At 35.2% G+C, this 27851-nt stretch overlaps 1 protein-coding gene across 2 annotated transcripts in view; it reads left to right on the forward strand.

Moving 5' to 3' along the window:
* Positions 1–7168: 7168 nt before the first annotated feature.
* LOC106640139 (uncharacterized) overlaps positions 7169–27851 on the forward strand; it is a 520358-nt gene continuing 499675 nt past the window's right edge. For both annotated transcript variants that reach the window (XM_089595683.1, XM_089595692.1), the window contains exon 1: positions 7169–7953. In XM_089595683.1, coding sequence (XP_089451809.1) covers positions 7914–7953 — 40 coding nt within the window. In that variant the 5' untranslated portion in view covers positions 7169–7913. The remainder of the gene's footprint in view (positions 7954–27851) is intronic.

Below are 27851 nucleotides of genomic sequence, written 5' to 3' on the forward strand. Positions count from 1 at the left end.
AACCCACTTTGCGTGCCGTTCAATCCGGATATTTATGGCCAAGCAGGTAGTGGAAAAATTTTTAATTCAAAAAAAAATTTTAATTTAAAAAATCAAGCAACGCTCAGTTGTGTGCCGGTTGGTGCAAATACCGATGGCCAAACAACTAGCCTCCAATTAAAAATCAAGCAACGCTAAGTTGTGTGCCGGTTGGTGCAAATGCCGATGGCCAAACAACTAGCCTCTATTTAAAAAAAAAAATTAATCAAGCAACGCTAAGTTGTGTGCCGGTTGGTGCAAATGCCGATGGCCAAACAACTAGCCTCCAATTAAAAATCAAGCAACGCTAAGTTGTGTGCCGGTTGGTGCAAATGCCGATGGCCAAACAACTAGCCTCCAATTAAAAATCAAGCAACGCTAAGTTGTGTGCCGGTTGGTGCAAATGCCGATGGCCAAACAACTAGCCTCCATTTAAAAAAAAATCAATCAAGCAACGCTAAGTTGTGTGCTGGTTGGTGCAAATGCCGATGGCCAAACAACTAGCCTCCAATTAAAAATCAAGCAACGCTAAGTTACGTGCCGTGGGTACAAATACCGATGGCCAAGTAGCTAGCTAACCCTTCTCTAATCATCTACCCTGTTCCTACCCTAGTGCCTCGTCTTCAACCCTTGCTGTCGTGTCCCCAGGCTATTGAGCGAAAGCTTAGGCCTAAATACAGAATTTACTATTACGCCGTCTTCGACGTAACAGGTGGATACCTCATAAGATTGTATTGCGATACAGTTGCTTGGAAGACGAGAAAACCGAGTTACGTTGCAATCTCAACCTGCGAGGCAGAATACGTGGCGATGTGTGATGCAAGGCAGGAGATGATAGGATTGTAACACTTAATCAGCGTAATACTGTCATACATTATGTTGCCTGCGGACCTTTCGTGTGACAACAAAGCCGCCGGAGCAAGTGCTAATTTAGATGGTGGCAAAGGACTGAGACACATGACCGAGATCAAGGCTCACTACGTTAAGGAATATGTGTATCCAGAGGAAAAATAATTGTGAAATGGATTCTATTCAAGGAACAACTAGCAGACATTTTTACAAAACCCCTGCCGTTTGAACTGTATGAAAGACTAATGAAAGAAATTTTGAATGTTAATCAGGGTAAATTGCATGATAATTAAACTTGAACTTGAGATAGTAAAATTAATAAGTTGATAATAGATAGATAATGATAGTAGACATGCCGATTAATGTATCTCTCTGTGTATGTTTTTGTTCGTTACAACCAACCCCACTGAGTGATCAAGAAGCCGACGTGTTCCACATCTTTAGCTGATTACTTATTCATTTAAATATGATTACTCAGTGTTAATATTCTAATATGTCTTTCCTTTTTTCATTTTATATTGTTTTGTTAAATTCAGAAACGAACAGGAGGAAGTGTTAGATGTATATTTGGCGCTCGTAACTGAATTCTAACGCATGCGCAATAGCAAGAAGACGAGACGCCGTGACGCTGCACTTCAGTGTCTAATACCTATAGTTTACTTACTCTCGCGTGGTCAGTCAGTCAGTCGATACGCACTCCCTGCTTTTCGTATTTTTCTTTTGATTTGATCTTGCTTTATTTCAGTTTAGCTTACGATTGTGTCCTTGATTGTAAAGACTAAAGATAGCATTCACTGAAAATAGTGAGAATAAACGTGTTCATGTTTTATAATAAAAACGACAGTGTTGTACATTTTATTGCCCGATCACATACCCACACATCCATACTGCTAACAATAACACAAGCTCCTATCTTTAAATGACTTAGTGCACTTACTGGCCTCTTCATTAAAAGAATAAATAATGATAAACTACACAAGCGTCTTTTCCCAGTGACCCAGGGTGCTTACTGGTCACTCTGTTAAATAAATAAATATTAATAAATGACCCGAGTGCCTTTCACGCGATGACCCAGGGCGCTTACTTGTCACTCTATCAAAAAAATAAATATTAATTAATAACACGAGCGCCTTTTACCTGATGACCCAGGGTGCCTACTGGCCACTTTATTAGATAAATCAATATTTATAAATAACACAAGTGCCTTTCTCTCGATGACCTAAGGCGCTTAGTGGCCACTCTATCGAATAAACAAATATTAACCAATAACACAAGTGCCTATCGTTGGAAGACCCATTGCGCTTACTTGCCACTTCATCAAATTAATAAATATCATTAAACAACACAAGCTTCTTTCACTAGTGACCCAGGGAACTTACTAGCCACTTTATCAAATAAATAATTATTGACAACACAAGCACCTCGAACTTAAAGGCATGTAGTACATCATGTAAAATTTCTACCTTACTGACTTACCTGTAATAAGAAATTATTGTAAACAACTAATTATTTAACTATTTAAACCTAAATTTCTCATTTCTCAATGTTCTTCGATGTAAATTGAACCAGTTTTACATAATTTTTATCTGCAGCATCTTGTGCGATTAAAACGACAAACATTTTTCTGTTAAGTAACTTTTTTTTTTTTTATATAATTGTTTTAGTGCTAATATCACTTGCTGGTATTACTACGCACGGTTATAAAATTAGCACCAGTCGCTGCGCCCTCAATTACTGCGCGGGTATCTCCCATAAGGTTTTCATGCTGAAGCCCTAGACCCAATTGCTGCGCGCCAATCACTACGCACAACTACAAAGTTTTGTAGGTTAGATTCGTTTAGCGTCACTCAGTTAAACAATTATAAATGTCATGATGTAAAGTATGATTCTGGATTGAACGTTTAATAATGTCCGTACGTGTTACAATATCCAAGCACCCAAATTTTTCAGTCTGTTTTTCTTATTTTTAGTAACATCCGAGTGCGCAGTAGTTGGGTCATTTACCCCTACACAATTTAAAACGTAACTTTATTCTCTTAGTTCGCAACAAATCGTATTGAATTTAAGCTTGATTGATTCTTCAACGTACCAGCTTGGGGGCTCTTCTTATCATTTTGGGTTTAAATAGTTATATAATTAGTTATTAACAATACTTCCTTATTACAGGTAAGTCGGTAAGGTAGCAATTTTAGATGATATACTGAATGCCCTTAATAAGCTAGGCCGCTTACTTTCCACTCTATCATATAAATACATATTAATAAATAAAGCAAGCGCCTACCGTCTTAACACCCAGGGCGCTTACTGGACACTTTATCAAAGAAATAAATATTATTAAATTATGAAGGCGTCTATAATCCAATGACCCAGTGTGCTAACTAGCCACTCTATTAAATAATTAATTATTAATAAGAAATACAAGCGTCTATCACCTAATAAGTCAAAGTGCTTACTGGCCACTCTATTAAACAAATAATTATTAATAACACAAGCACCGTTTGTTCAATGACCCAGGGCGCCTACTGTCTACTTTATCAAATATATAATTATTAATAAGAAACACAAGCGCCTATCACCCAATAACACTGGGTGCGTACTGGCCTTGCTATTTAATAAATAAATATTATTAAATAACACAAGCGTCTGTCACTGTATGACCGAGCGCGCTCACTAGCCACTGAATCAAATAAAAAAATTTTAATAAAAAACAGAAGCTCCTGTCACTCAATCACCCGATGTGCGTACTGGCCTCTCTATTGAATAAAAAATTATTAATAACATAAGCACCTATCGTTCGAAGACTCAGGGTGCTTACTGGCCACTCGATCTATCAAATAGATTAATATTAAGAAATAACACAAGCGCCCATCACCCAATGACCCGGATTTCTTACTGGTCACTTTATCAAATAAATAATTATTAATAATACAAGCACGCATCCCACAATGACCTGGGGCGCTTCTTAGTCCTCAGTCAAAAATTATTAGCGATTATTTTATTAATAAATTATAGCTGTATTTACAGCTATAATCAGCTATAATAATAGCTATAATTGACTACAATGTAGCTATAATCACGTATAAATAACAACTTTAAAAAATTGCTGATTACAGTTTTAAATTTCTAACAAATTTTAATTACCAGAATTTATTTAATAATCTTGTTTTTTGTAAGGTATATCAGCCAAAAGACGATATTATCTGTATAATAACACTAGAAGTGGGGGGTTCAAGTATTTTTGAACAATGAACGAAAACAATTTTAACAGTAACATTATTTTTGTTTCTTCGCTTATTGTTTAAAAATACTTGAACTCCCCACTTTTAGTGTTATTGTACGGATAATATTACCTAACACGACTGATATGCCTTACAAAAAAAAAAGATTATTGAATAAATTCTGTTAATTAAAATTCGCTAGAAATTTATAACTGTAAACAGCTGCTTTTTATAGTTGTTATTTGTAAATGATTATAGATACTTTGTAGTCAATTGTATTTATTACTGTAGCTGATTGTAGCTGTAAATACAGCTATAATTTATATTAAAAATTACAGCTAATAAATTTTGGCAGAGCCACTCTATTATATTAATAAATAATTATAAATAACACAATTTTCTATTACCTGATTTCCCGACAAATCTCACCCGAGATCTCATCTGACATCTCATGTGATTTCTCACCTGAGTTCTCAGGTGAGATCTCATGCCAAATTCTTATCTGATATCTCAGGTGAGATTTCTGTTAGAAAAATAAATAAAAAAGTTTTGTGCAACGATTCTTATTTATACATCAATAGAATAATTACCAAAAATATCAACAGTTATAGAAAAAAAAAAAAAAAATTCGCCTAACATGGGACTCGGACTCGAGCCCCCAGTTCATTAGACAGGAATCTTATAATTACCGCTTGGCTAGAGTGGACGAGGTACTAGTCCGACAATTTACGTGTATATAAAGTGTAAGTACCATGTGTTACTGTTTTTCTTATTTACAACTGAATCATACAATTATTAATAGATATAATTTTTCCCAATCTTAATTCTGATAGTTAACCAACTAGATAATATTCAGGAACATTATTTTCTTCACAAACAATATTTTTCTCTCTTAAAGTTACTTTTAAGGGGGCTTTATATCCAAGTAAGGCATACGTTTTTAATAATTATTGTAAATGTTTATTTAAATGTAATTATAAAGAAAAACTACAATATAAAACAGGGGGACTTGATGTGTTGTGAATAAATTATTTAAAAAAAAATCTTAATAACTTGCGTGTATATATTGTCTTATTTTGAAAAAACACTTATAAAAGTTAGAAATCCTTAAATCTATTCATGTTATTCCAACTTTTTAAACTTATTATACTCCTTAAAGAATTTCAGATAGAGTAATTACTGTAAATTTTTTGATACAATACATGTGTAACGAGTTAGGTGCAATTGTTTATGCGAAACTGTAGGTTTTCACTCGTTTCTTGCGTTTTCGGAAAACAATTACATTTAACTAACTAAACATAAATGGTATCAACAAATTTCCAGTGATGACTTCATCTGTAATTATTTACGGAGTATAATAAGCTTTAAAAAGCTGGAATAACGTGAATAACTTTAAGGATTTCCAACTTTTATAAGTGTTTTTTCAAAATAAAATAATATACACGGAAGCAATTTGGATTTTTTAAAAATAATTTATTCACAACACATCAAGTCCCCCTGTTTTATGTTTTAGTTTTTCTTTATTATTACATTTAAATAAACATTTATAATAATTATTAAAAATTTATACCTTACATATAAAGCCTCCTCAAGACTAACTTTAAGAGAGAAAATATTGTTTGTGAAGAAAATAATGTTCCTGTATATTATCTAGTTGGTTCACTATCAGAATTAAGATTGGAAAAAATTATATCTATTAATAATTGTATGATTCAGTTGTGAACAAGATGAACAGTAGTACATGGTACTTACACTTTACATACACGTAAATTGTCGGACTAGTGTCTTATCCACTCTGTCCAAGCGGTAAGACAATGCTTGCCTGGTTAACTGAGAGCTCGAGTTCGGGTACCACTAAAGCCGAATTTTTTTTTTTTTCCTATAACTGTTGATATTTTAGGTAATCATTCTATTGATGTATAAATTATAATCATTACACAAATTTTATTTATTTATTTTTCTTTCAGAAATCTCACCTGAGATCTCAGGTGAGAAATCACATGAGATATTAGGTGAGATGATCTCAGTTAAGATTTGTCAGGAGGGTAGTGACCCAGGGCACTTACTGGCTATTATCTCAACTTAATAAATATTAATTACACAAGCGCCTATTATCCAATGACTCGGGGCGCTTACAGGCCACTCTATCAAATAAATTAATATTAATAAATAACACAAGCGCCTATCCCCAGATGATCCAGGTTGCCTACTGGCTACTTTATTAAATACATAATTATTAATAAGAAACACAAGCTATTAAATTATTATGTAAAAAGAATGTTAAATGTGTAACAGAACCCCTCCAAACCCGAAAGGGGTGGAGTATGAAATAAATAAATAAATAAATAAAAGAAACACAAAAGCGCTTATCAACCAAATACCCGAAGTGTTTACTGGCCACTCTATTAAAAAAATAACCATCAATAACACAAGCACCTATCGTTTGAAGATTCGACCTAGGGCGCTTACTGGCCACTTTATTAAATAGATAATTATTAATAAATATCACAAGCGCCTATTACCTAATGACACAGGGCGCTTACCGGCTACTCTATTAAATAAATAAATATTAAAAAATAATACATGCACCTATTACTCAATGACCCATCGCGATTGCGAGCCACTTAATTTAATAAAAAACTATTAAAAAAATACGCAAGGGGAATTTTTCGCCTTAAGTTAGGTACTATTCTTTTTTGATCTAGTGATTTCCCTTGTCACAGAGGTTGGGTCCTAGAGTGTTTCCAAGTCTGGTCGGAACTATATCCCAACACTGAAACATACATACATATATCTTGGCCAGACCCTGATCATGTGATCATAGCCTGGAGTTAAACTTATATTACACTGTGTCATAAACTCTACATTTAAGCCTGCTCTGGCCCTGGCATCGATGTAAGGGTTGCCTGGCCAGGCCCTTGTCTTAGCTCTGGATCACATTCTCGTTGGGCTTGACGGACATAGAGGCTGTTCACATAGGCGAAACTGTTTCTCACACTTCTATTTAAAACTCGTAATGGGTCGCGCTGTCGTTTGTCGCGTCCACATGAACAGTCTCATATTCACATGCTAGATGGATTGGACCGACTCATTGACCGATCTATAACGAAAATAAAACGTCATTAGTCTGTCACTGAACGATTCAGTTTTAATTTCTTTCAGTAAGAATCAGAGTCCAACTCTGTTGAGAGTTGAGAGTCGTTTGCAGAGTTCGCTGAGCCACTTATTGACACTTGGACTTGGCTCATCAAACAAAGATCATTGCTCTGTGCTCTATAGTTGAACAAACTCATTAGCTGATAAAGACTCTATTGTGGCAGACGACATTAAATAAACATGGTGTGTAGCCTATCACAATTGATTAATTAGTTACTGTAAGTATGCAAAAATAATTAATACCACAACTATACAAGGACGAAGAATTATCACGCCTAGGGGAATTACCAAATCAAATGAAGCGGTGGTATACTAGAGCTGCACTCTTTACAATTGTACGGGTAGCGCCTACGAAGTGTTGTTGCTGCTCCTGCTGTAGTTGTGTAATTATTTGGTGTTACTAGTGTCTTGTCTATATTTTGCGGTTTGATTATTATTCGGCAGTGTGTGCATGTGTTTGTGTGTGTGTACATTAAGTTTGCATTTAAATATTTGTGTCAAGTGCACAACTTGTTGAAGTGTTGTCAAGAACAATCTGAATTTATATTAGTCCATTGCAAGCCACTTTTAAAAATAATAGTGACTTGTCAGAATCGACAAAAAAAGTGATTCTGCCGTTGCTACAATCTATCACTAGCCTTTAGTTGCAGCAGCCCAGAGACCTAAGAGAACATGGCAGACCCTATGGGGAGCCCTACACTAGACATTGAAGGTGAGCTATCAAAGTAGTACATATGCCCGACGTTTTAAAGTGATTTACGTGAAATTGATACATGTACATAATACATTCTTTCATCCGCCTTATTGAGGTAGACACTGTTTTGTCTGATAACTATATATAGTTTAGCCACGTAAATCAGTAGTCTGCGACATAAAATAATTTAATTTTCGATTCCACTTCTTTTCTTCTCACTCTTTCATTGTCTGTCTTTTTTTACCTTATTGAACATAACCACTTTTATGGTGCAAATGAAATGGTAGTTGTGAAAGTCTCTCGCTTCTACTAAAATCTTTGGTCTCATTCCAAATTACTGCGTCAATACAAAGTAAAAACTGCTTTCTTGTGACCACTAAGACCAATAGCTAAGCTGTATAGACAGATTGTAGGATTAAAACAATGTAGACAAAAGAAAATCTGACATGCCCACAAGGGCTCTACTTGTTACTCCTGTTTGGTGTATTTAACAATCGCTTTTTACCTATCTTCTTTATTGTCAGAAAAAAAAGCAAATGGTACTCTACCTTACTGATTAAATGTTGAACAGTGGAAAGAAAAATAAGTTCTGAGAAGAATTATCAAAGCATTAAGATTACTTTCAATTTTTCTTTAGACCAATAGCTATGCTTTGTCGGCACAGTATCTAGTTGACCACTTGCACCACTAATCTTGGGTAATTCAGACATGAAATAGGCTAAAAAATACCTATGAAATTATTCATTGCTTTTTTGCTAAGTCATTAGTTACATTTATTTTATGCATTAAAAAAGTAACTTGATTAGTCTATACTATGTTCAGAAATGTTTTAAAACAGTTTTTAAGTAAAGAAGTCTCACATAAGTACATCTGTTAGCTTAGAAAACATCTTTTTTCATGCTTTTAATTTTAATACATAATGTTATAATTAACAATTAAAATTATGTGTAATGCTTTTACACCCTTGCACTTTTTGTTTATTTATGTGTGTGAATAGAATTGTTACGCTTGTGTCAAATGCATAGGGCTATTTCCTGATAAAAGAGTTACTTTCGTTTAAGGATTAGAATTTCGTTTAAGGTCATTAAGATTTTGGCTTACTCTTGTATCCGATGAAATAGCATCATGTTCTTTATCAGTTAATTGTATGGAATACCCATTAGTCAAAGCACCAGAGACTTAAAACTCTGAAAAAGTCGTGGTTGATCTCAATGAAGCGTATTTGAGCTTAAAGTTAAGAAAAAAATGTGAGAAATAATACCTTGAAGTTTCTACATAAACGAAGATACCCGTCGTGGGTTTTTAATGCAAAGTAAATTATTTTTCTGGTTTTTTGTGGTTTTTCTTTAATATCTGGAGAACTATTGAATATAGAAGGAAATGTTTTTGCTACCTTAATAATTAAGTTACAATTCATTGTTTGCGTAAAAAATCACGCACGCTAACATAAAAAAAATGCCTGACACTGCCTGTATTTACATACCCGAAAAAATTGTATATTACCCACCTATTGAGTGAGCTAAGTTAAGGTAGCTCTCTTGTCTACTGCTCTAGTTGAGTATAGGAGAATTTGACTCTTATGTATGTATGTATATTGTACAGCAGTGTCAGTATTCTGCTATGGTCTGTCACATAACCATAAAACTAATTTTCACGTACGTCTTTCTTGGCAAATATAAAATATAACGATATTAAGTCATTAAATGCTTGCACAGTTGATGTTTTAATGCTCTTCCATTTAAGCTCGTGTAAAACGCTTCAACTTTGAGCTGAAATTTCTCGAGATTTCGTCCGATTTGGAGTATAAACAGAGTTACCATTGGATTCAGATGATTTTAATCTACCAAATTAAATATATTTTTTTTCAGATTTTCGCAAGGGAGCTACCTTAAGAATGTCGCAGATTTCACGTAAATAAACGTCCGAGGTGAAACCTAGGGTGGTTAACGTGAAATGTAGGACATTTCCCAACCTCCGAACGTGATACATATATCATTTTACGCGTCCCGGTGTTCGGAAAGTCAATATTTCCGTTCGCTCCAGAGATGAGTAGAGAGATTGGCCAATTGGGATCCCAACACGTCACGTGACTCTCGCGATATATATATGGCTGAGTCAGGGTAAGTTAAGGGGGCTCCAGCGAGCACTGGTACCAACCCGAAAACTATTCGGTTATAGTTGGGATCACTGCTGTGAGTATATATATGCGAGCAGGCGAGCACCATCATCTATATATATGATGTATCCGTACCTATGGTAAACAAAGCTTTAGTCAAAGATTATTTCCCTGCAGAAAGCGCAGAAAATTTACACGATGCTTTGCAAGATGTAAAAACTTTGAAAGCTCTAGTCGATGTGTTAGGCGTCTCTGAAGAAGAAATCATACATCACTGTAAGAGTCATCAAGACTTGCAGGATGCTGAAATGATTTTGCAACAGCAAAAAAGAAATAAAAAAGTAATTGATGATAACAAACAAAAATTAAGTGTATTAAAAGGTATTATTAATGATAAGATAATTTATAAAATGGCCAAAGAATCGATATCAACAGAAGTATTAGTAGATGCATATAAAAAAGATCCTACAAATGGTATCACCTTATTATTATCTATAAGTGTAAATAATAAAGTAAGAGTTACTTTTAATATTAAAATTATTGACGCAATTTGTGATAAAATAAAAAATAATTGCAGTTAAAATTTTTCAATGTTCTATTTTATTTAAAAAAAAGTGTAAGTAATCCATAGGAGATCACGATTAAAAAAGAGTTACAAATGACATGAATCCTATGTACGTACTTGCAGTGTAATTCTGAAATATTCAAAAGCGCGCACCTTACAAAAAACAAGATGGCATCCCGTCATGACCCTGCTAATTCAATGACTTGATCAATACTTTACGAAATATCTCAAATATTTTCAGGCTTACCTATATTTTTGAAGGTACCATCTGAAAGCTTAGATGTTTTTCTATAAAACAGTTACAGTCCTGATACGTAACTCCTCGATTATTGTTAGAAAATACCGATGTTTTCACGTTGCTCCATGAAAGGCTATGTACAATGTACGAACTTTGAGAGCAAATATCTCAAAATTTTCCAGGGTTAGAGGGGTAAATAAGGACACCGTTGAAATCAGCGTGTTTTTATCTATCAATTAAGCTACCTGTGACCTCCTAACTCCTCCCACTGGAGCCCCCTTAACACTGGCCTTATGGGGACAAATCTGATTTTTTTTTTTTATGCCTGAAACGATTGTAATGCTATAAAAGCTGGCAAACAACATCTTTTTGAGGGAATAACGGTTTTGTAACTAATTTTTTTTCCAACTCAATCGTTACATAAGGCTTCAAACCTTACTTTGAAAGTGGGAAACGCACATTTAACCTGTACAAAAGTCATGTTTATTCACCTATGTATAAGCAGTGGTGGGAGGGATTTGTTGCTTTATGTAACGATTAAGTTAAGAAGAAAATTAGTTACAATACCGTCATTTCCTAAAAAAAAAATGTTATTTGCCAGCTTTTATAGTATTACAATCGTTTCAGGCGTAAAAAAAAAATAAAAACAGATTTGTCCCTATAAGGCCTACGTTAATTTACCCCGACTCAGCTATATATATCGCGACAGTCACGTGACGTGTTGGGATCTCAATGTTACGATGAGAGATGACTTTTTGTCATGCTTAGTGAGCTTTGAGGGAGTGAGGAGACAATGTCTTCCATTTGAGGCTCATGGGGAACGACGTAAGCTTAAAAATGCAGCATTTAGCATAGATATACGCCACGATATACATATACATATGGGCGATTCTGTCGTAAGTGATCAAATTCGGGTCCCGAGCTCATGCAAGAAACTATAATTCAATATTTAAATTAGGTGAAGTTGAGTTAAAAGTGTTAAACTTTCTTGGAAAAAACTTTCAAGCTCAAACATTGACTCCTCAAAAAGATGAATAATAAAATATAGTCAAAATATCACTTCCGTACCATGTCCCAATCTCAATTTTGCACCTAAAAGAACCTAATAAGAAAAAAGTAAGCTTTTCTGCCATGTCCTTGCACATACATCATCAAGTATGGAAGTCGTATGTTACATTTATGCCATAGTAACATTTATTCTTGATCACTAAGTAAGAGTTTTAACCAAATTTTAAATGTCCCACGATTTAAACAAAAATGTCGGTTATAGCGAAAACTGCTTGGAATATCACATTAATGTACTTTGTAACACCTTTTAGTGGTCACTTTTTAAATCTCACATTATAACAAGATGAATGCACAAGCCAAAGCTGTCAAAAATTTAAATCTCTTTAATTGACAGACATTTTAACTTTCAGTTTTTGCTTGTACAAAAATTTTGGTCACTTCCGTCTCCTCCCTGGCTCCAACATTTAATTCTGTTACTCATACAGGTAAGGAAAAAATCTTTTCCTGTACTATTTATTGGGAATAGATGATTGGTAAGCGTAACACCGTTTGCGTTAACATTACGAGCCGCAATAGCTTGAAATGTACGTCCGTACCCGTCATTTCCGTACCCTTCAAGGGTTAAAGTATCTCTTTTTCTAGCTTTCGTGCATTGGAATTTTACGAAACTTTTTCTCCAGTAATGTTAAGATAAAACAGGAGACACGTGTCTCAGCGTTTGGGCTCATTGGTCTTTTTTAGGTGGTCCAAGATAGGCTCAAACGACTATTGAAGCAAATACTCTGTTGATAAAAAAAATTGTTAAATTCAGTGCTACCCCAGCGAAAATTTGAGAACGTATCAAAATGTAAGAAAAAGTAATCAAAGTATTAACATGCCGTAGCCTGCAAGAAAATGTATAAAAGTGTAAGGAACTGTAATATTCTCATGGATTTCGGACGTTTTTTATATTTTAGTATGTTGTGTTACGTTTCCTTAGATTTTCTTAACGTTTTGATACGATTAACAACATACTATTACACTAATAATTTATTCATAATAATTACTCAATTTTTTTTTATTCAAGGCAAATTTTATTTGGAAATGGATAAAAATGTGTCTAAAAGTTATTTATCATAACAAATTATAAAAAAGTGTAATAAACTACAAAAAACTGTTAGCTGTTATAAAATATTACAGATAACTTCCTTACAGTTTATTACAGTGTACTACAGTTGCTTTTTCACAAAATTCAAGTGTCTTGTTAGAATCATAATAAAATGTAACGAGTCGTAAGATAATGTGTAGAATTGTAGTAGACTATAATCAAACATAAAAAAACGTAACCAACTGTAACTGTGGTTTGAAATCCAACCAAACTTTACATTACATCACAGAAAGTTACGGTTCGCTACGTTTTTTTACATTAATTTTTCCGTTGGGGTGACAATCAAAAGTTTCAGGGGTGTTTTTTAAATCAAAAATTTCCGGCAAAAATCTACAAAATCTCATTTTTAGCGATGTTTGTCGCTCCTCTTTAAACAGCTATAACGTTTGAATGTAGGCACAAAATGAAACTAATTTTTTTTCAATCGATATGGTTAAATCCTAGCTTTGATTTCATTGGGCTCAGAACACTTTATTTATACAAATAGCTTAGCTACACGCATGAGAAGTAGAGGTATGTTTTTCAAAACTGACTAAAATTGTCTTAAAAATCAAATATAAAGGGAATTAAAACAACAAACGAAGGGGGATAAATGGGTCATGGGACCCACGGTAAGAACGAAGTTCTTTAAACATGACATGAGTATAAAAACACAATTTCTCAGGTAACAAGAGAATTGCCAGACCCGTAGGAAGAACGAAGCTCTATAAACGTTAGTACTGCATTTATGTAGTCCCAACCCTCTTGTTACCTGAGAAATTGTGCTTTTATACTCATGTCATGTTTAAAGAACTTCGTTCTTACCGTGGGTCCCATGACCCTTTTATCCCCTCTGGTTTTTTGTTTTAATTACCTTTATATTATATTCATTTATTTAATTTTTTGTTTTCATTTCTTGTATAATTTTATTTCATTTAATTTCCTTTTTTTTTTTCATTTCTTTTTTTCTCATATTTAGTTTCTTTTTTTTTCATTCTTTTGTATTTCCTTCATTTAATTTTTTTTTTGTTTCTATTTATTTTAATTCTTTTGTATTTCCTTTATTTCATTTCTTTATTTATTTTTCTATTTAATCTTATATTTTTCATTTCCTTTTTTTGTTTTTGTCATTCCTCGTTTTTTTCATGTTCCATTTCATTTTTATTTTTATTTTTTAATATTACATTTTATTTGTTCATATTTCATTTCATTAATATTTTTTTTTATAATTCATTTTTTCATATTTCGTTTCTTTTTTTCCATATTTAATTTCATAACATTTTTTTTTTTTTTTTTTTTTTTTTCGTTAGATGTATTATTTAGAAAACAAATAAATATTTTATCATGAATTGAATGTATTATCAGTGAATGCATATAAAAATGGAATATTATAGTTACGAACCACACGATAAGTACAAGAAACCGAGTTTATAAAGTCGGTAGCGCTCGTAGCAGAGTGGGTAAGGTACTGGACTCACATGCAGGAGGTCGAGGGTTCAAATCTCTGAAGTGGAAAGTATTTTTTTTTTTTTTTTTTTTTCTTAAAGAATTGTAAAAAAAAATTTCTAAGTTAAAGAAAAATAATTGTGAGAAAATAAAATTAAAATTTGTTTAAAAATTAATAGCTTGGGAGTGTGAGGGGGAATGGTGGGCAAAGGTGTGCCGAAGAGTAACACGGCACGGTTGGCAGATATACATATATAGTGGGGGGAGGAGAAGTGTGTAGAGAACAGTAGGTGAGGGGGGCGGGGTAAGGGGGGAAACTTGAGAGGAAGAGACTTCGGGTAAACCACTTACGTTTCAAAAAATCTGTTGGTTGTAAAATTCCAGCCCCCCGAGTACGCGACATAAAGAACTTCGTTCTAAAAATACCGCATAACTTTTGACCCAAAAACTCGTAGTAGAATTGTTTTGGATATTTGTTGTAGATGGTATTTGAAGTACAACTACGATGAAAAATAATTTTTTAACCAACTTTTTTTTAAGGATTCTTTAAGGCATTTTGAACCACTTACGGCAGATTCACCCATATGTATGCATGTAGGGATTTATGTATATATATATGCAAGTGTATGACTCAAGTCCCCATGATCCTCAAATGGTGGCTGACCAATCAGCAGCGGTTCAAACGGTGTCTTCTTACTCCCTCGAAGCTCACTATGTTGGCACTGATCGGGACGACCCGCCGCTGCCAGCCTTCGATCTGGGCGCAAATTTTTCGAGAGTGCGAGAGTCTTATCGAATAGCGTGCGCCTACAACAAGAGGAGTAGATTCGCGTAGAAATGAGCATGTATACAGCCACACATTTGGGAGACATGTGGAAGGGATATGTATATAGATAGATATATAAGGTGTGCCTACGAGGAAAGGAGCGAAAATGTCGGCTATAGCTACGTAGCTGAGCGCACAGCCAAAGTAAGCGACGATACGAGTTTTTCTCTTGTTACTGCAACCGAATATATGCTATATATATTTATGTTAGATGTATTGTTGGCGCTCGTAACTGAATTATTACGCATGCGCAACAGCAAGAAGACGAGACGCTGTGACGCTGCACTTCAGCGTCTAGTAACTTCGGTTTTTGTTCACTCTCGCGCAGTCAGCCAGTCTGTACACACACGCATTCTCTGTCTTCGCTTTTCTTTTACGTTTCAGCCTACCTTTTCTGTTCGTTTATTCTTTGTACTCAAGATAGTAAAGTGTAAAGATAGTCAAACCTTAAGATAGTATAAATAAACGTTTTTAAGTTCAATTTGATATTTGCAGTGTGTTTTATTCGCCAAGTCACCCGCCTAATCCCATACTGCTAACAGGTTATGGGCCCTAATTGGTAGTGTGGGTGTGAAATCTGTTCGATCGCGTCTTGTGTTCTTCTTCTCTTTTATTTTCTTTTTCCGCTCCGCGCTTGAGCTTGTCGCGCGTTCTCTGTGTGCTTCCTTTTTCACCTGTTTATTACGCGGGAAACGTAATGGCGGAAGCAACCGGGAGCTCTGTATCGGGCAGCGAGCACTGCGAGATGGAAGAGCTTGGCAGTCCCCTCACCCCGACTACCACCGAAGCGGCAGACGAACAGCCCCATGAGGCAGCGGATCGAATCGCCTCGAGATACGGACGTCGCTCCTACTATCGAGGCTTCGGGCGGAGCTGTAAGAAGGGAGGAAGTTAAAAAGAGAGTGAGCAGTAGTAAGTACTAGAAATAGATATTGTTTTGAGGACTCGGTAATTGCGTGAGGTGTTGTTGTCGTTGGGTCACGTTCGCTTAAAATCTCTAAAGACAAAAATTGGTGTCTTGCCTTAAGATGGAGCAAGACAGCTCACTTAAGATTGCAAGATTGAGATTCCCTTGATTAGAAGGCTTTCCTTTGTTTTTACGGAGATTCGCAGAACTCGAGAGAGCCGGCACGCGTTTGTTTATGTGAGGGAGAGGCCCGCATCGTGACAAAGGAAGCGCGTTTCTTGATGAACCTGCCAGTCACCGCCAAGGGGGACGCCTCGAGGCGAGGAGGGGATGCGCGTCTTGGTTATGGCTTGCGTTCGGCTGAACTGAGTGTGCGCGTCCTCTCATGCTACGGCTGGTGGCGCGCGTCGTAGTAAACGATGTTGATCGGCCATTTTAATTCTTTCTCTATGCATGTCACACATGATGCTAGCGCCATTTTCCTTCATATTTGCTTACGCCCGATCTCCGTGTCACTTCCACAAGAAAACTAATAGCCTAACGCGCACGATAACAAAATATAAAATACTTTAACCCATTTATTCCCTGTTAATTTTAGGTCAAAATGCCCTCAATATGCTAAATGACGCATATAAAAAGATTGAAGACGATCTAGGGGAACTAGACGAGGTGGTAGTAACTCGTAAAAACAACCAGGCCATATTTTCCGTAAATAATGAAACCGTTGCATATCTGGGAGGAGATGCACATCGCAATTAAGATATGTTAGACCTGTTTAATTTGATAGAAAAATGTGCTGGACAAATTCGACTCGTCCACAAACAGCGTATCCAACGCAAAGGTTCTAAAGATAGAAAAATAAATTTGATTGATACCTCATCTAAAGATAAGAATAAAGACTTGAAAGATAGTAAAATAAATTTGATTGATACCTCATCTAAAGATAAAAATAAAGGCCCTAAAGATAGAAAAATAAATTCGAGTAATACCTCATCAAAAGATAAGAATAAAGATTTGAGAGATAGAAAGAAAAATTTTACTGATAACTCAACTCCTAACGAGGTTAAAGATTTGAAAAGCAAAAATTTAGATTCAGTTGATAGCCAATTTAAAGACCTGCAAAATAGGAAAGATTATCTAAAGAAAGAGCTAGATAGCTTACATAAAGAAATGGCGCATGCAAATTATGAACTTAAGAAAGAACTAATGAAAAGAACAGGTCAAAACATCAAACCTAAAGAAATTATATACTCACGAAAAGAAATTACAGAAGCCTCAAAGAAAGACATCGAGGAGATTAGGAAACTGATACAACAAGAGAGGCATCAGCAAAGCTCCTGGATGTCGATGAGGTTTGAGGTTGTTGCTTCACAACATAAAAAGGCCCTGGAAAAGGAAAGAGAGGAAAATAGGAGGGCTCAAGAGGCAATTCGAGCTGAGTTTGAGCAGCGTATAGCCACTCAACAAAGAAAGATGGAGGCTCTTGAGCGAGAACTGGCCAGGAGTCGAATACAAGAGGTAAATAAATTTACTACATCTACTCCAGGACCTAAATTAAGTAAACAATTAATTAATTTAAACTCCGACTCCATTGATAATTCGCTGACGTTTCAACGCGCTGCACCTAATGATAGTCTAAAGATAGAAGTCATTAATAAAGATAGCCTAGGGTGTTTTAATTATTCCCTCACTAATGCAACAAAACTAGAATTATTCTTAAAACAATTGCAGTCAGAACTAAAAAGTAAAAAATTGCTCCACACAATTAATTCAAAACTGAAAGCAACTATGAACATTACTCAAGAAAAAATGGAAGAAGATAAAGAACAGGCCCTAAACGTAATACTAGGTAGGTTGTCCCTAGATTACCAAAACAAAGTATACCACATTACTGATCCATCAACAATGATACAAAAAATTAAAGATATGAAAAGGGGTGACATAAAGATGAGCGCATATCAAATACGTAATAAAATACATTCCATTAGATTCGACCCCAAAAAGCAAAGTGCTACTAAATTTTGTGAATTTTTTGATGGATTGGTAAGAGATTTTGAATTAATTAGTAAAACTAACAGTTTCCCTGAAGATGAGAAAAGAGATAGTTTCTATCATGCAATTATCGATGGAGTACCGGATGTAAAAATAGCCGATTTTAGCAGGCTGTTTGAAAGCGAGGATGGCTTGTCCTTTAAGTACTTAAGACAATATATCCTGAAACAGGAATCAGAAGGATCACTTCCACGACCAACAATGGGTGGAGCAAGCCGAGGTGGGGCGAATGCAGGGCCGAGTCGAGGTGGGACCGGGACCGGTGCTGGGCCAAGCCGAGGTGGGGCAGGCTCTCGACCAGCCACCGTAGCTGCTGCTAACGTGGCCACCGCCAGCACTCTGTGCTACGAGTCCAACGACAACGGGCACTACGCAAGGGACTGCCCGAAAAAAGGGCAGAACCTTAGGCGGTGCTACACCTGCCAACGGTTTGTACAGAACCTACGAGAGCACATAGGCAGGTGCAGAGGTAATACTAACAAAAGTAACGATTGGGATTTTAAACGCAATACTGGTGGTGGTAACAATAAGAATAATTTTAAAGATAGTAATAAACGGAAGCATGAAAAACAGCACACAAATCATAACAACAAGAAAGCCAAGGTCGATAACAAGAAACAAGGCGAAGAAGGTAATAATAATGTAGAAATACTTAGGTCTAATGCATGCAGTGGTTTGTTTGCTGTTAACCCCGAAACTTTGCTCTCCACGCGCGCGGAGGAAACACGAGATAGCGGTTGCGAGAAAATTGAGTTTGTAGCAGATTCAGGTGCCACAGAACATTTTGCTAATTCTAAATTCTATTTCAAAAATTTTAATGGATGTAAAAATAAATTGATTAAATGCGCGAACAAAGATTCCTCCGCGGACTTGAGAGCGGAGGGAGAAGGGTGCGTTTCGGGTAAAAATAACCAAAACAAGATAATCCTAGATAGAGTTGTATGCGCTAAGGCACTAGCTGGAAACTTGCTGTCGCTTCGCCGTTTTGCTGAAAGGGGCATGAGTATATACCTTGATAACACAAAGCTAGATATATTTGATCCGCGTTCTAATGAAACTGTAATTTCTGGTGTCTACAAGAGCCCTTACTGGATAGTAGAACTACTGCAAGATGGCCAGAACACAAGTAATAATGAGAAGTACAAAGAAATTATAGACTGCTTAATGGTAGAAAATCCCCTGAAAGCAAAGACTGAGAAGGTTCAGCAAGTCAGCAATAATGATAGGAGCTGCCCTGGAATCTCAAGTAATGAATCAGGAAGAGCTGGTCCACACAGCTCTCATCAAAGTGAGTTTAAGAAAACAATTAAAGATAGAAAAATCAACAATTGTGATGATCTTGTGATTGGTGAGATTCCAGAAGCTCAAAGCCCGTTTACAGAAAAGTACAGAACATTTGAGAGAAATAACAGAGCCATGCTCTGGCATGTAAGATTCGGACATGCCTCAGCAGAATATCTCAAGGCACTACAAAGAAAATATCCGGACAATAAAGATTTTTAGTAAGGCCATCTTCGACAGCTTCATTACAACATGCGAGGTGTGCCAAGTCGCTAAAATCAAGAGATTGCCTTTCAATACTAAAAGAGATAGGGCAACCAAATTACTTGAGATAGTTCATGCTGATACAATGGGACCGATTAGCCCAGCTACTTACCCTAAAGGATATAAATTTATAATCGTCTACACGGACGACTACTCAAGATTGACTATGGCATACCCAGTGAAGACAAAATGCGAAGCAGGACGTTGTTTGGACAATTTTGTGACAAGCGCACGAAACCTGTTAGGTTTTGATGCAAAGATATGCTATCTTCGAACCGATCAAGGCACGGAGTTTACAGGAGGCCAAACGGTAGAAGTTCTCCAGAGGTTGGGAGCAGAACTTCAGTTGGCCTGTCCAGACACTCCTCAGCATAATGGAGTTTCGGAACGAGTTAATCGTACCTTGCAAAACAAGGTGCGAGCCTACATGTACGACTCCGGGCTCAGGGAGAACATGTGGGACTTAGCCCTGGGTAGTGCAGTATATGCCTACAATCGGACACCTCACAGGTCTAATGATATGATAGCCCCTTTAGGAAAGTTTGCGCCCAATCTGAAGATAGACATAACCCAAATCAGAAGATTTGGCTGCGTCGCTTTTATCAAGATACAAAGGAATACTGGAACCAAATTCGGTCCACAAGGGATACGAGTCGTGCTGATTGGTTATACTCCCACTGGCTATTCTTTCTTAAGACCTGAAGATGGAAAAATTTATGAGAGTCGAGACGTAAAATTCCAAGAAAGACTGGTGTTCAGAGATATCTGGGGAAAGGACAAAATAGCAAACTGGGGAAACCATAAGACAGATATTAAACAAGATGAATGGTTCGTTAAGTTTGATAAGGTTAGCCCTAAAGAGTCATTGGAAACGGAGGGAGAACCAATAGTCAAGAGAAAGCGCGGTCGGCCCAAGAAAGTTGAAGATCTTGATCGAGAAAGCCCTAAGCAACTCGCTAGAATAAATGATACCAGTTTTGCAGGAGCCATCGACACAAACAAGTTGAATAAATTGCTCCAATCGAAGGGCGATGTTGACTGTTTAATCGCAGAAGTCGAAGATGAAATGTCACATGCCCTGATTGCTGGACTGAACAAAGATCCCGCAAACTACAAAGAAGCTGTCGCACCTCCGGATCGCGATAAATGGCTCAGAGCAATTGATGAAGAACTGGAATCAATGCGGAAAAACCAAGTGTGGAAACTTGTAGAAAGACCAACCGTGAACGCTGAAGGTGGCAAGCCCAACATCATCGACTCTAAGTGGGTCTTGAAGAAAAAGATAGATAAAGATGGAAACACGAAGTTCAAAGCGAGGTTGGTGATTCGTGGTTTCAAAGATAGGAACAAGTACGATCTGCAAGAAACTTATGCCCCGGTGTCTGGTTTGGCCCTGGTAAGATCAGTAATATCAATAATAAATAGATACAATCTGGAGACTTGCCAACTTGATGTCAAGACAGCTTTCTTAAATGGATCTATCAAAGAAGAGATATATATGGAAATTCCTGAAGGCCTGCTTGATGGTGATAGTCTCAAGAAAGCTCAGGTTTGTAAATTGGAGAAAGCACTTTATGGACTTAAGATCAGCTCAAAAAGATGGAATGAGCGGTTTCGAGAGACTGCATCTAAATTAGGACTACAGTCACATACGAGCGAGCCCTGTCTATACACATGGAGAGAAGCCGATAACTTTCTAGTCCTGATCCTATACGTGGATGATATGATGATAGCCAGCAATTGTGCAGGCAAAATGAATGAAATTAAGACGGGTCTGCAATCTGAGTTTGAGATGTCAGATCTTGGCGAGGTTGGCACATTTCTAGGCATCAAAGTGGAAAGAGATAGAAAACTCCACACAATTTCACTGACACAAACATCATACATAGATAAAATGTTAGAGAAATTTGGATTCAACGAGTCAAAACCCCAAAGAACACCAATGGTGACAAATCAAGTTTTGAATCGACAAAGAAAAGATAGAGAAGATTCTGAAGATGCTGGAGAGTTAAGCACGATAACGAGAGTAAATGTGCCGTACAGAGAAGCAGTCGGTAGTCTGCTGTATTTAGCCAACACAATTAGACCAGACATTTCATACTCGGTGAATGTACTGAGTAGACATCAAATCAGCCCAACTGAAGATGATTGGAAAATGGTCAAACGAGTATTTCGATATTTACAACACACAAGGACTCTAGGATTAACTTACAGAGGCCGTAAAGATGGATTAGAAGCCTATTCAGATGCGAGTTTGGCAGATTGTAAAGACTCAATAACAACAGGCGGATATCTCCTAAGGCTGTATGGGGATACAGTTGCTTGGAAAACAAGAAAGCAGAATTATGTTGCTATTTCAACCTGCGAAGCAGAATATGTGGCAATGTGCGACGCAAGTCAAGAATTGATTGGATTGGAACAATCTATAAGTATTATATTGTCTCGCACCTTGTTGCCCGCGGATTTATGGTGTGACAACAAAGCTGCCGGAGCAAGTGCTAAGATAGATGGTGGCAAAAGGCTGAGACACATGACCGAGATAAAGGCTCACTACGTTAAAGAATGTGTATCCAGAGGAAAAATAATTGTTAAATGGATTCCATCCAAGGAACAACTAGCAGATATATTTACAAAACCCCTGCCATTTGAACTGCATGAAAGACTAACGAAAGAAATTTTGAATGTTAATTAGCGTAAAATGCATGATAATTAAATTTTGATTTGAGATAGTAAAACTAGTAAATTAATAATAGATAGACAATGATGGTAGACATGCTGATTAATGTATTTTCTGTGTATGTTTTAGCTCGTCGGAATCAACCACAATGAGTGATCCAGAAGCCCACGTGCTCCGCATCATTGGCTGATCAAAAACCCATATATATTTAGTGTTTACGTTAAAATATATCCCTTTCTTTCATTTTTTTTTTTTAATAAATTCAGATACGAACGGGAGGGAGTGTTAGATGTATTGTTGGCGCTCGTAACTGAATTATTACGCATGCGCAACAGCAAGAAGACGAGACGCTGTGACGCTGCACTTCAGCGTCTAGTAACTTCGGTTTTTGTTCACTCTCGCGCCGTCAGCCAGTCTGTACACACACGCATTCTCTGTCTTCGCTTTTCTTTTACGTTTCAGCCTACCTTTTCTGTTCGTTTATTCTTTGTACTCAAGATAGTAAAGTGTAAAGATAGTCAAACCTTAAGATAGTATAAATAAACGTTTTTAAGTTCAATTTGATATTTGCAGTGTGTTTTATTCGCCAAGTCACCCGCCTAATCCCATACTGCTAACAATTTAACTGACCCTTGCTCTCTCGCTCTTGTTTTAATGTTATCTATCAATCTTGACAACATTTTTACTACATACATGTACAAACATTGAAGCAGATTCTTTAATCTTCATAAACAGTGCGTATTTTAGATTAAAGAGCCTTACAGAGACTTAATGAAGCTTTTTTTATTTAATGCATACTAGTTTTAACCACTTTTACCTCAGAGTATGCATTTAAAATAAAAGTTGTATTATGTGTACATAATAACGCTTTTTACCTACACTAAAATATTTTTGTAATTTTACAGAATTAATACCAAAATTTTTTTACATCGCGTAAATCACATACAGCATGATATAAAAATACAAGGTATGTTGTTGCGAGGTCTTATTGTCATGCTGTTCTGTTGTCTTGAAAGACACTCTAATTATAAATTGGTCAATAGAAAATGTTTTTTTTTAACTTTGAAAATTTTTCTTTAAACATTTGGATGTTTACTGCGCCCCCAGTAGGAAAAAAAGGGTTCGGTCCTGGTGTGAATTGAACTAGGCCAATCACAAAGCTTGCCTTGGCGATATGCGCCATCGGGTACGGAAAATATTATTCTCTCATAACTGCAACATTTTTGCTGTAAAAAAAGTATTGTTAATAACTATTGTGCCATAAGAATTGTAATCATATATTGTTGCACACTGAACGAGTGTAAGAAGACATCCTGCAGGATCCTTTTATCATTATTTTTAGGCTTTACAAAAATATATTCAATGTGTCCATATTATACGATAAAAGTCGTGTATTTAATTAATACTTTCAGCTGTTATATTATCAATTGGTATTTTACAATATCTGTACTATTATTAAATTACTTGTACTGTAATTTAACGTAAAAATATGCAAAGATGTGTTTAAAGTTTCAATTGTTAAAGCCCAAAGAAAATACGGAAAAACAATTATTTGTTTTTGTTTTTCAATTATCTAAAAAAAAAGCAAAAGGTGTATTATGCCGTAAAAAAGATGTAAATATCGTTTTCTAAAAAGTTTAAACACAAATAATATCAATCAAAGTTATGCACATGAAAAAATAAATCTAATTATTACAGCTTTCAGTCATATTCAACAACTAGATTGTAAGTGTTTTCATAGATTTTTCTTTACATTTACCATCGGACAACGTCTGTTTAGTAATTTCTAGCTCTAGAAATATAACCTGAAACAGTAGTAGACTTTTAAAGTTCAAAAACGTAGAAAATAAGACGTTTTCCTATAAAATAAACGTATAACATGCTGTTATTGCTGCAAGACATAGTTTAATATATGAAAGGCACACAATAAGACTACCCTAATTTTTTTCGGAATATGCAAACCTAACGTCACGTCGTCCCGCGACTGTGCAATTACTGCAAAAAAATCGCCTATTTCTCAACATTTTCATAAATGATATTTATAAATAACTTTTTTTAAAGCTTTTGTATCAGACTACGTTGATATAGTAATTTCTGGCTCTAGGAAACATAACCTTAATTAGTGATATACTGTGTAAGTTAAAAAAAAGTTGGAAATAACACATTTTTATTAAAATAATTCTATTAAGTGGTATTATTTCTGCAAAACAAATTTCTTATAATTGAGGCTCTCAATTAAAGTTGCCACTTTTTTTACATTTAAATATGGTATTTTTTCTCTGCAACTAAAAAAAATATAGTACTTTTAGAAATTTTGCAGAAATAAATAGTACGAGCTCGTTTTACAATATTATTTATTTTTCCAAGTATATTTATCATTGCTTTTGGCCTTATTTAATAAGGTCTTATTGATTAAGAAATAATCATACGCATTTGTGCAGCCCAACTGCATATTAATATAAATTAAAAGCTCATTTTTTATTAATTTTATAGAAGCTCTATTTCTCTCATCTCTCCATTTTATGTTCATGATAAAAAATATTCTTTCTGTGAAAGCTGATGTTGCTAGAATGGATAAAAGAAAGGAAACGACTTTTAACATATTTGGTAAATCGTAATTTGTAACTTTAAATACCATTTGCCACTTTTCATCAGTACTTTTATTAATAAACATTGCTTGTTGACTAGCGTTAGAAATAATTTCATTGACTTTTATCATTTCTGATTACAAATCATTTACATTTATTTTTAATCTCATAACTAAACCTAATGAATGAATTTACTACTTGATCAAGCTGTTTAAATTCAATTATTTATTTAGACTGAGATCCTATAATTGAGTGAGCCAAGTACTTCTGCTGAAATTGAACCATTTATTTAAATATATAATTCTATCATCGATAAAGAGACTCAAGTTCGTAAGAATATTGTTCAAAGTTTCTGAACACATATTTTCTTAATACCTCATTTTTTTGTTCGTTTCATATCCAAAAAAACTATCTTTTTTACGTTTCTCTAACTCGATTTTTAAAGTTTTCATAATATTTGAAACAGTAATTTTATTACCTTCTAGATTTTTTACAGTCTTATTAAATACATAAAAAATGTGACTAATGAAATGGAAATCAATTTTAATAATAATTTCACCATATGGTTCATCTAACAAAAAAATATTTTTTAATAATTTTGGACAATAATTCTCTAAGCTGTTAGAGTAATTCCTGAGTGGTAACCAATTCAACAAAATATTATCAACATAAGGTAATAAAGAGAGCCACCTTGCCCATACATGCCTTTTTAACTCATGCCATTCACTATCAACACTAGCAACGATTTTTTTTCAACTCTTCCTACCTCACAGCTGAACAGAAAAGTGACTAAATTTTCAAAATAAGTTTTTTTATATCATATGATAAAGAATTCATGGCAAATTTGACAGTGTTGTGCACAATATGTGCGTGACAATTACCTTTAAGTATACCAGGAATAATATTTTGCATGTTAGTAAATAATGAATGCTGCACCCCAAAATTTGCATTACAATTATTAGCACTGAAACCTGAGATTTTATCCAAAGGAAAATTGTTTTCTGTTAAGGAATTTTTAATGGCTCTAAACATCCCATCAGCTGTTTCATCAGCATCTTTATAAAAGTCTATCAACTTATTTTTAATACCATTATCTACAGTAAAATACTGAACAACAACAGGAAAGAGTTTGATATTCTTTCTATTGGAAGCATCACGTTAAATGCAATAAAAAATTTCTTTGCTCAAGTCATCAAGATCCATCTGCAGAGCTTGCGGACCCTATTACGAGAGTTTAGTACGTGCCGTATGCATGCTTGAAACAATTTTAGAGTCTGCAAATATAACTGCATTTAATGTAAGATTACAATCTGTGCTCTTATAACAGATTATGTTTTACTGTATGGAAGTCATCTCAAGCTCTGCAGCAATTATGGAATTGTTGCCTGAGGGGGCTGAGGGTAAAGAAAAAAATGAAGCAGGAGAAGATGTTTCCAGAAAGTGTTGCAAAGCAAAACCAGTTTTTTTTACTTTAGTCTTGATTTTGTGTTGCTTGGTTTCACTGTGTTGTTTTACCTGCAAGTAATCAACACACAGATTGATGAAGTCAAATAATTCATAATCAATCCTATCAGTCCTCCAATCGATGTAGGCCCAAATTTTTTAGACGCAAACACAAAAACAAAACTTTCATAACCTCTTAATACTGACCTGACCAATTCCACTTTTGGCGATCAAAAAAGTAATATTACAATTATTACATTTTGCAACGTATTTGTTGTTAGCATCCCCTTTACACCAAGCATAATTAGCCTTCAATTTATTTTTTTATTTTTTAAGCCTTTTATCTGTTTTAGTCTTTTTTTTTTGGGAGGCGTTCTATCACACTCAACAACTTCGCTCTCTAAATCCTGATCTGATTCCATGATCTTCATTCATTTTGAACAATAAAAAAAAAAGTAAAAAAGATGAAAATCGAATCAGATGGGTAAAAGCTTTATTTACTTACCGACAAAAGAACTTCGTCAAAATGCGGTGCACGTACGTTTCTACCTTTTACTATCAGCGCTCGTAATCGTCTGAATTGGGCTGCTCTCGGTGCTGCTTGCTTTATTTTTCGTTTCCTCTCTTTCACTATCATATCGCAAATACTAACTCACTTACTTACTAACATATGTGTTTGAGCAATGTGTGTGCAAGTAGCAGCCGCGTCTGCGTGGTCTCTTTCGATGTAAAGTAAATGAGCATGAATGTCGCTGATGTCGGTGAGCCTATTATTAAAGTAGCTTACCTACTTTGTGTTGATAATAGATTTTCAGATCCCAACATTTTTGTCAGTGTTTTGTTTAAGATTCGAGTGTGTTTTACTTTACCGCAATCACTAATAATATAGTATTTTTCCGTATACTACATTTTGTTTCAACAGTATATAGTACAAATGACCAAAATATGGTACAATACTATTAAATATAGTACGGGTGGCAACCCTACTCTTAATCATACTACCCTAATTTTTTTTAGACTCTAGAAATCCATTTTAAACCCACAATATGATGATTATCCAAAAAAATCGTCTGGATTCTGACATTTCTTTAAATACTCAGCCATTGGGCTGCCATAGAGGATCCTCATAATTATATCTCTATTTTCTGTATCACTTTTTTTTCGTTCAGTAATTGTAGGCTTTAGGAATTATGACCCAAGAAATGTTATGCACTTATAAAGTTGGATAAAAGCTTAAAAAAAGTGTTTTTTTTTCGTTAAATAAATCAGTCAGGTTGTATAATAGTCCAAAAACAACATTTATTACTTGGTATATAAGAATATTAGAAATTAATCTAATTTTTTCGATGGGTAAGTATTATTGCGAGTAATTGAATTTA

This window comes from Copidosoma floridanum, unplaced genomic scaffold (assembly GCF_036245765.1).
Source record: "Copidosoma floridanum isolate Cflo_tuat_1 unplaced genomic scaffold, Cflo_Japanese_pri ptg000004l, whole genome shotgun sequence".
Classification (NCBI taxonomy): domain Eukaryota; kingdom Metazoa; phylum Arthropoda; class Insecta; order Hymenoptera; family Encyrtidae; genus Copidosoma; species Copidosoma floridanum.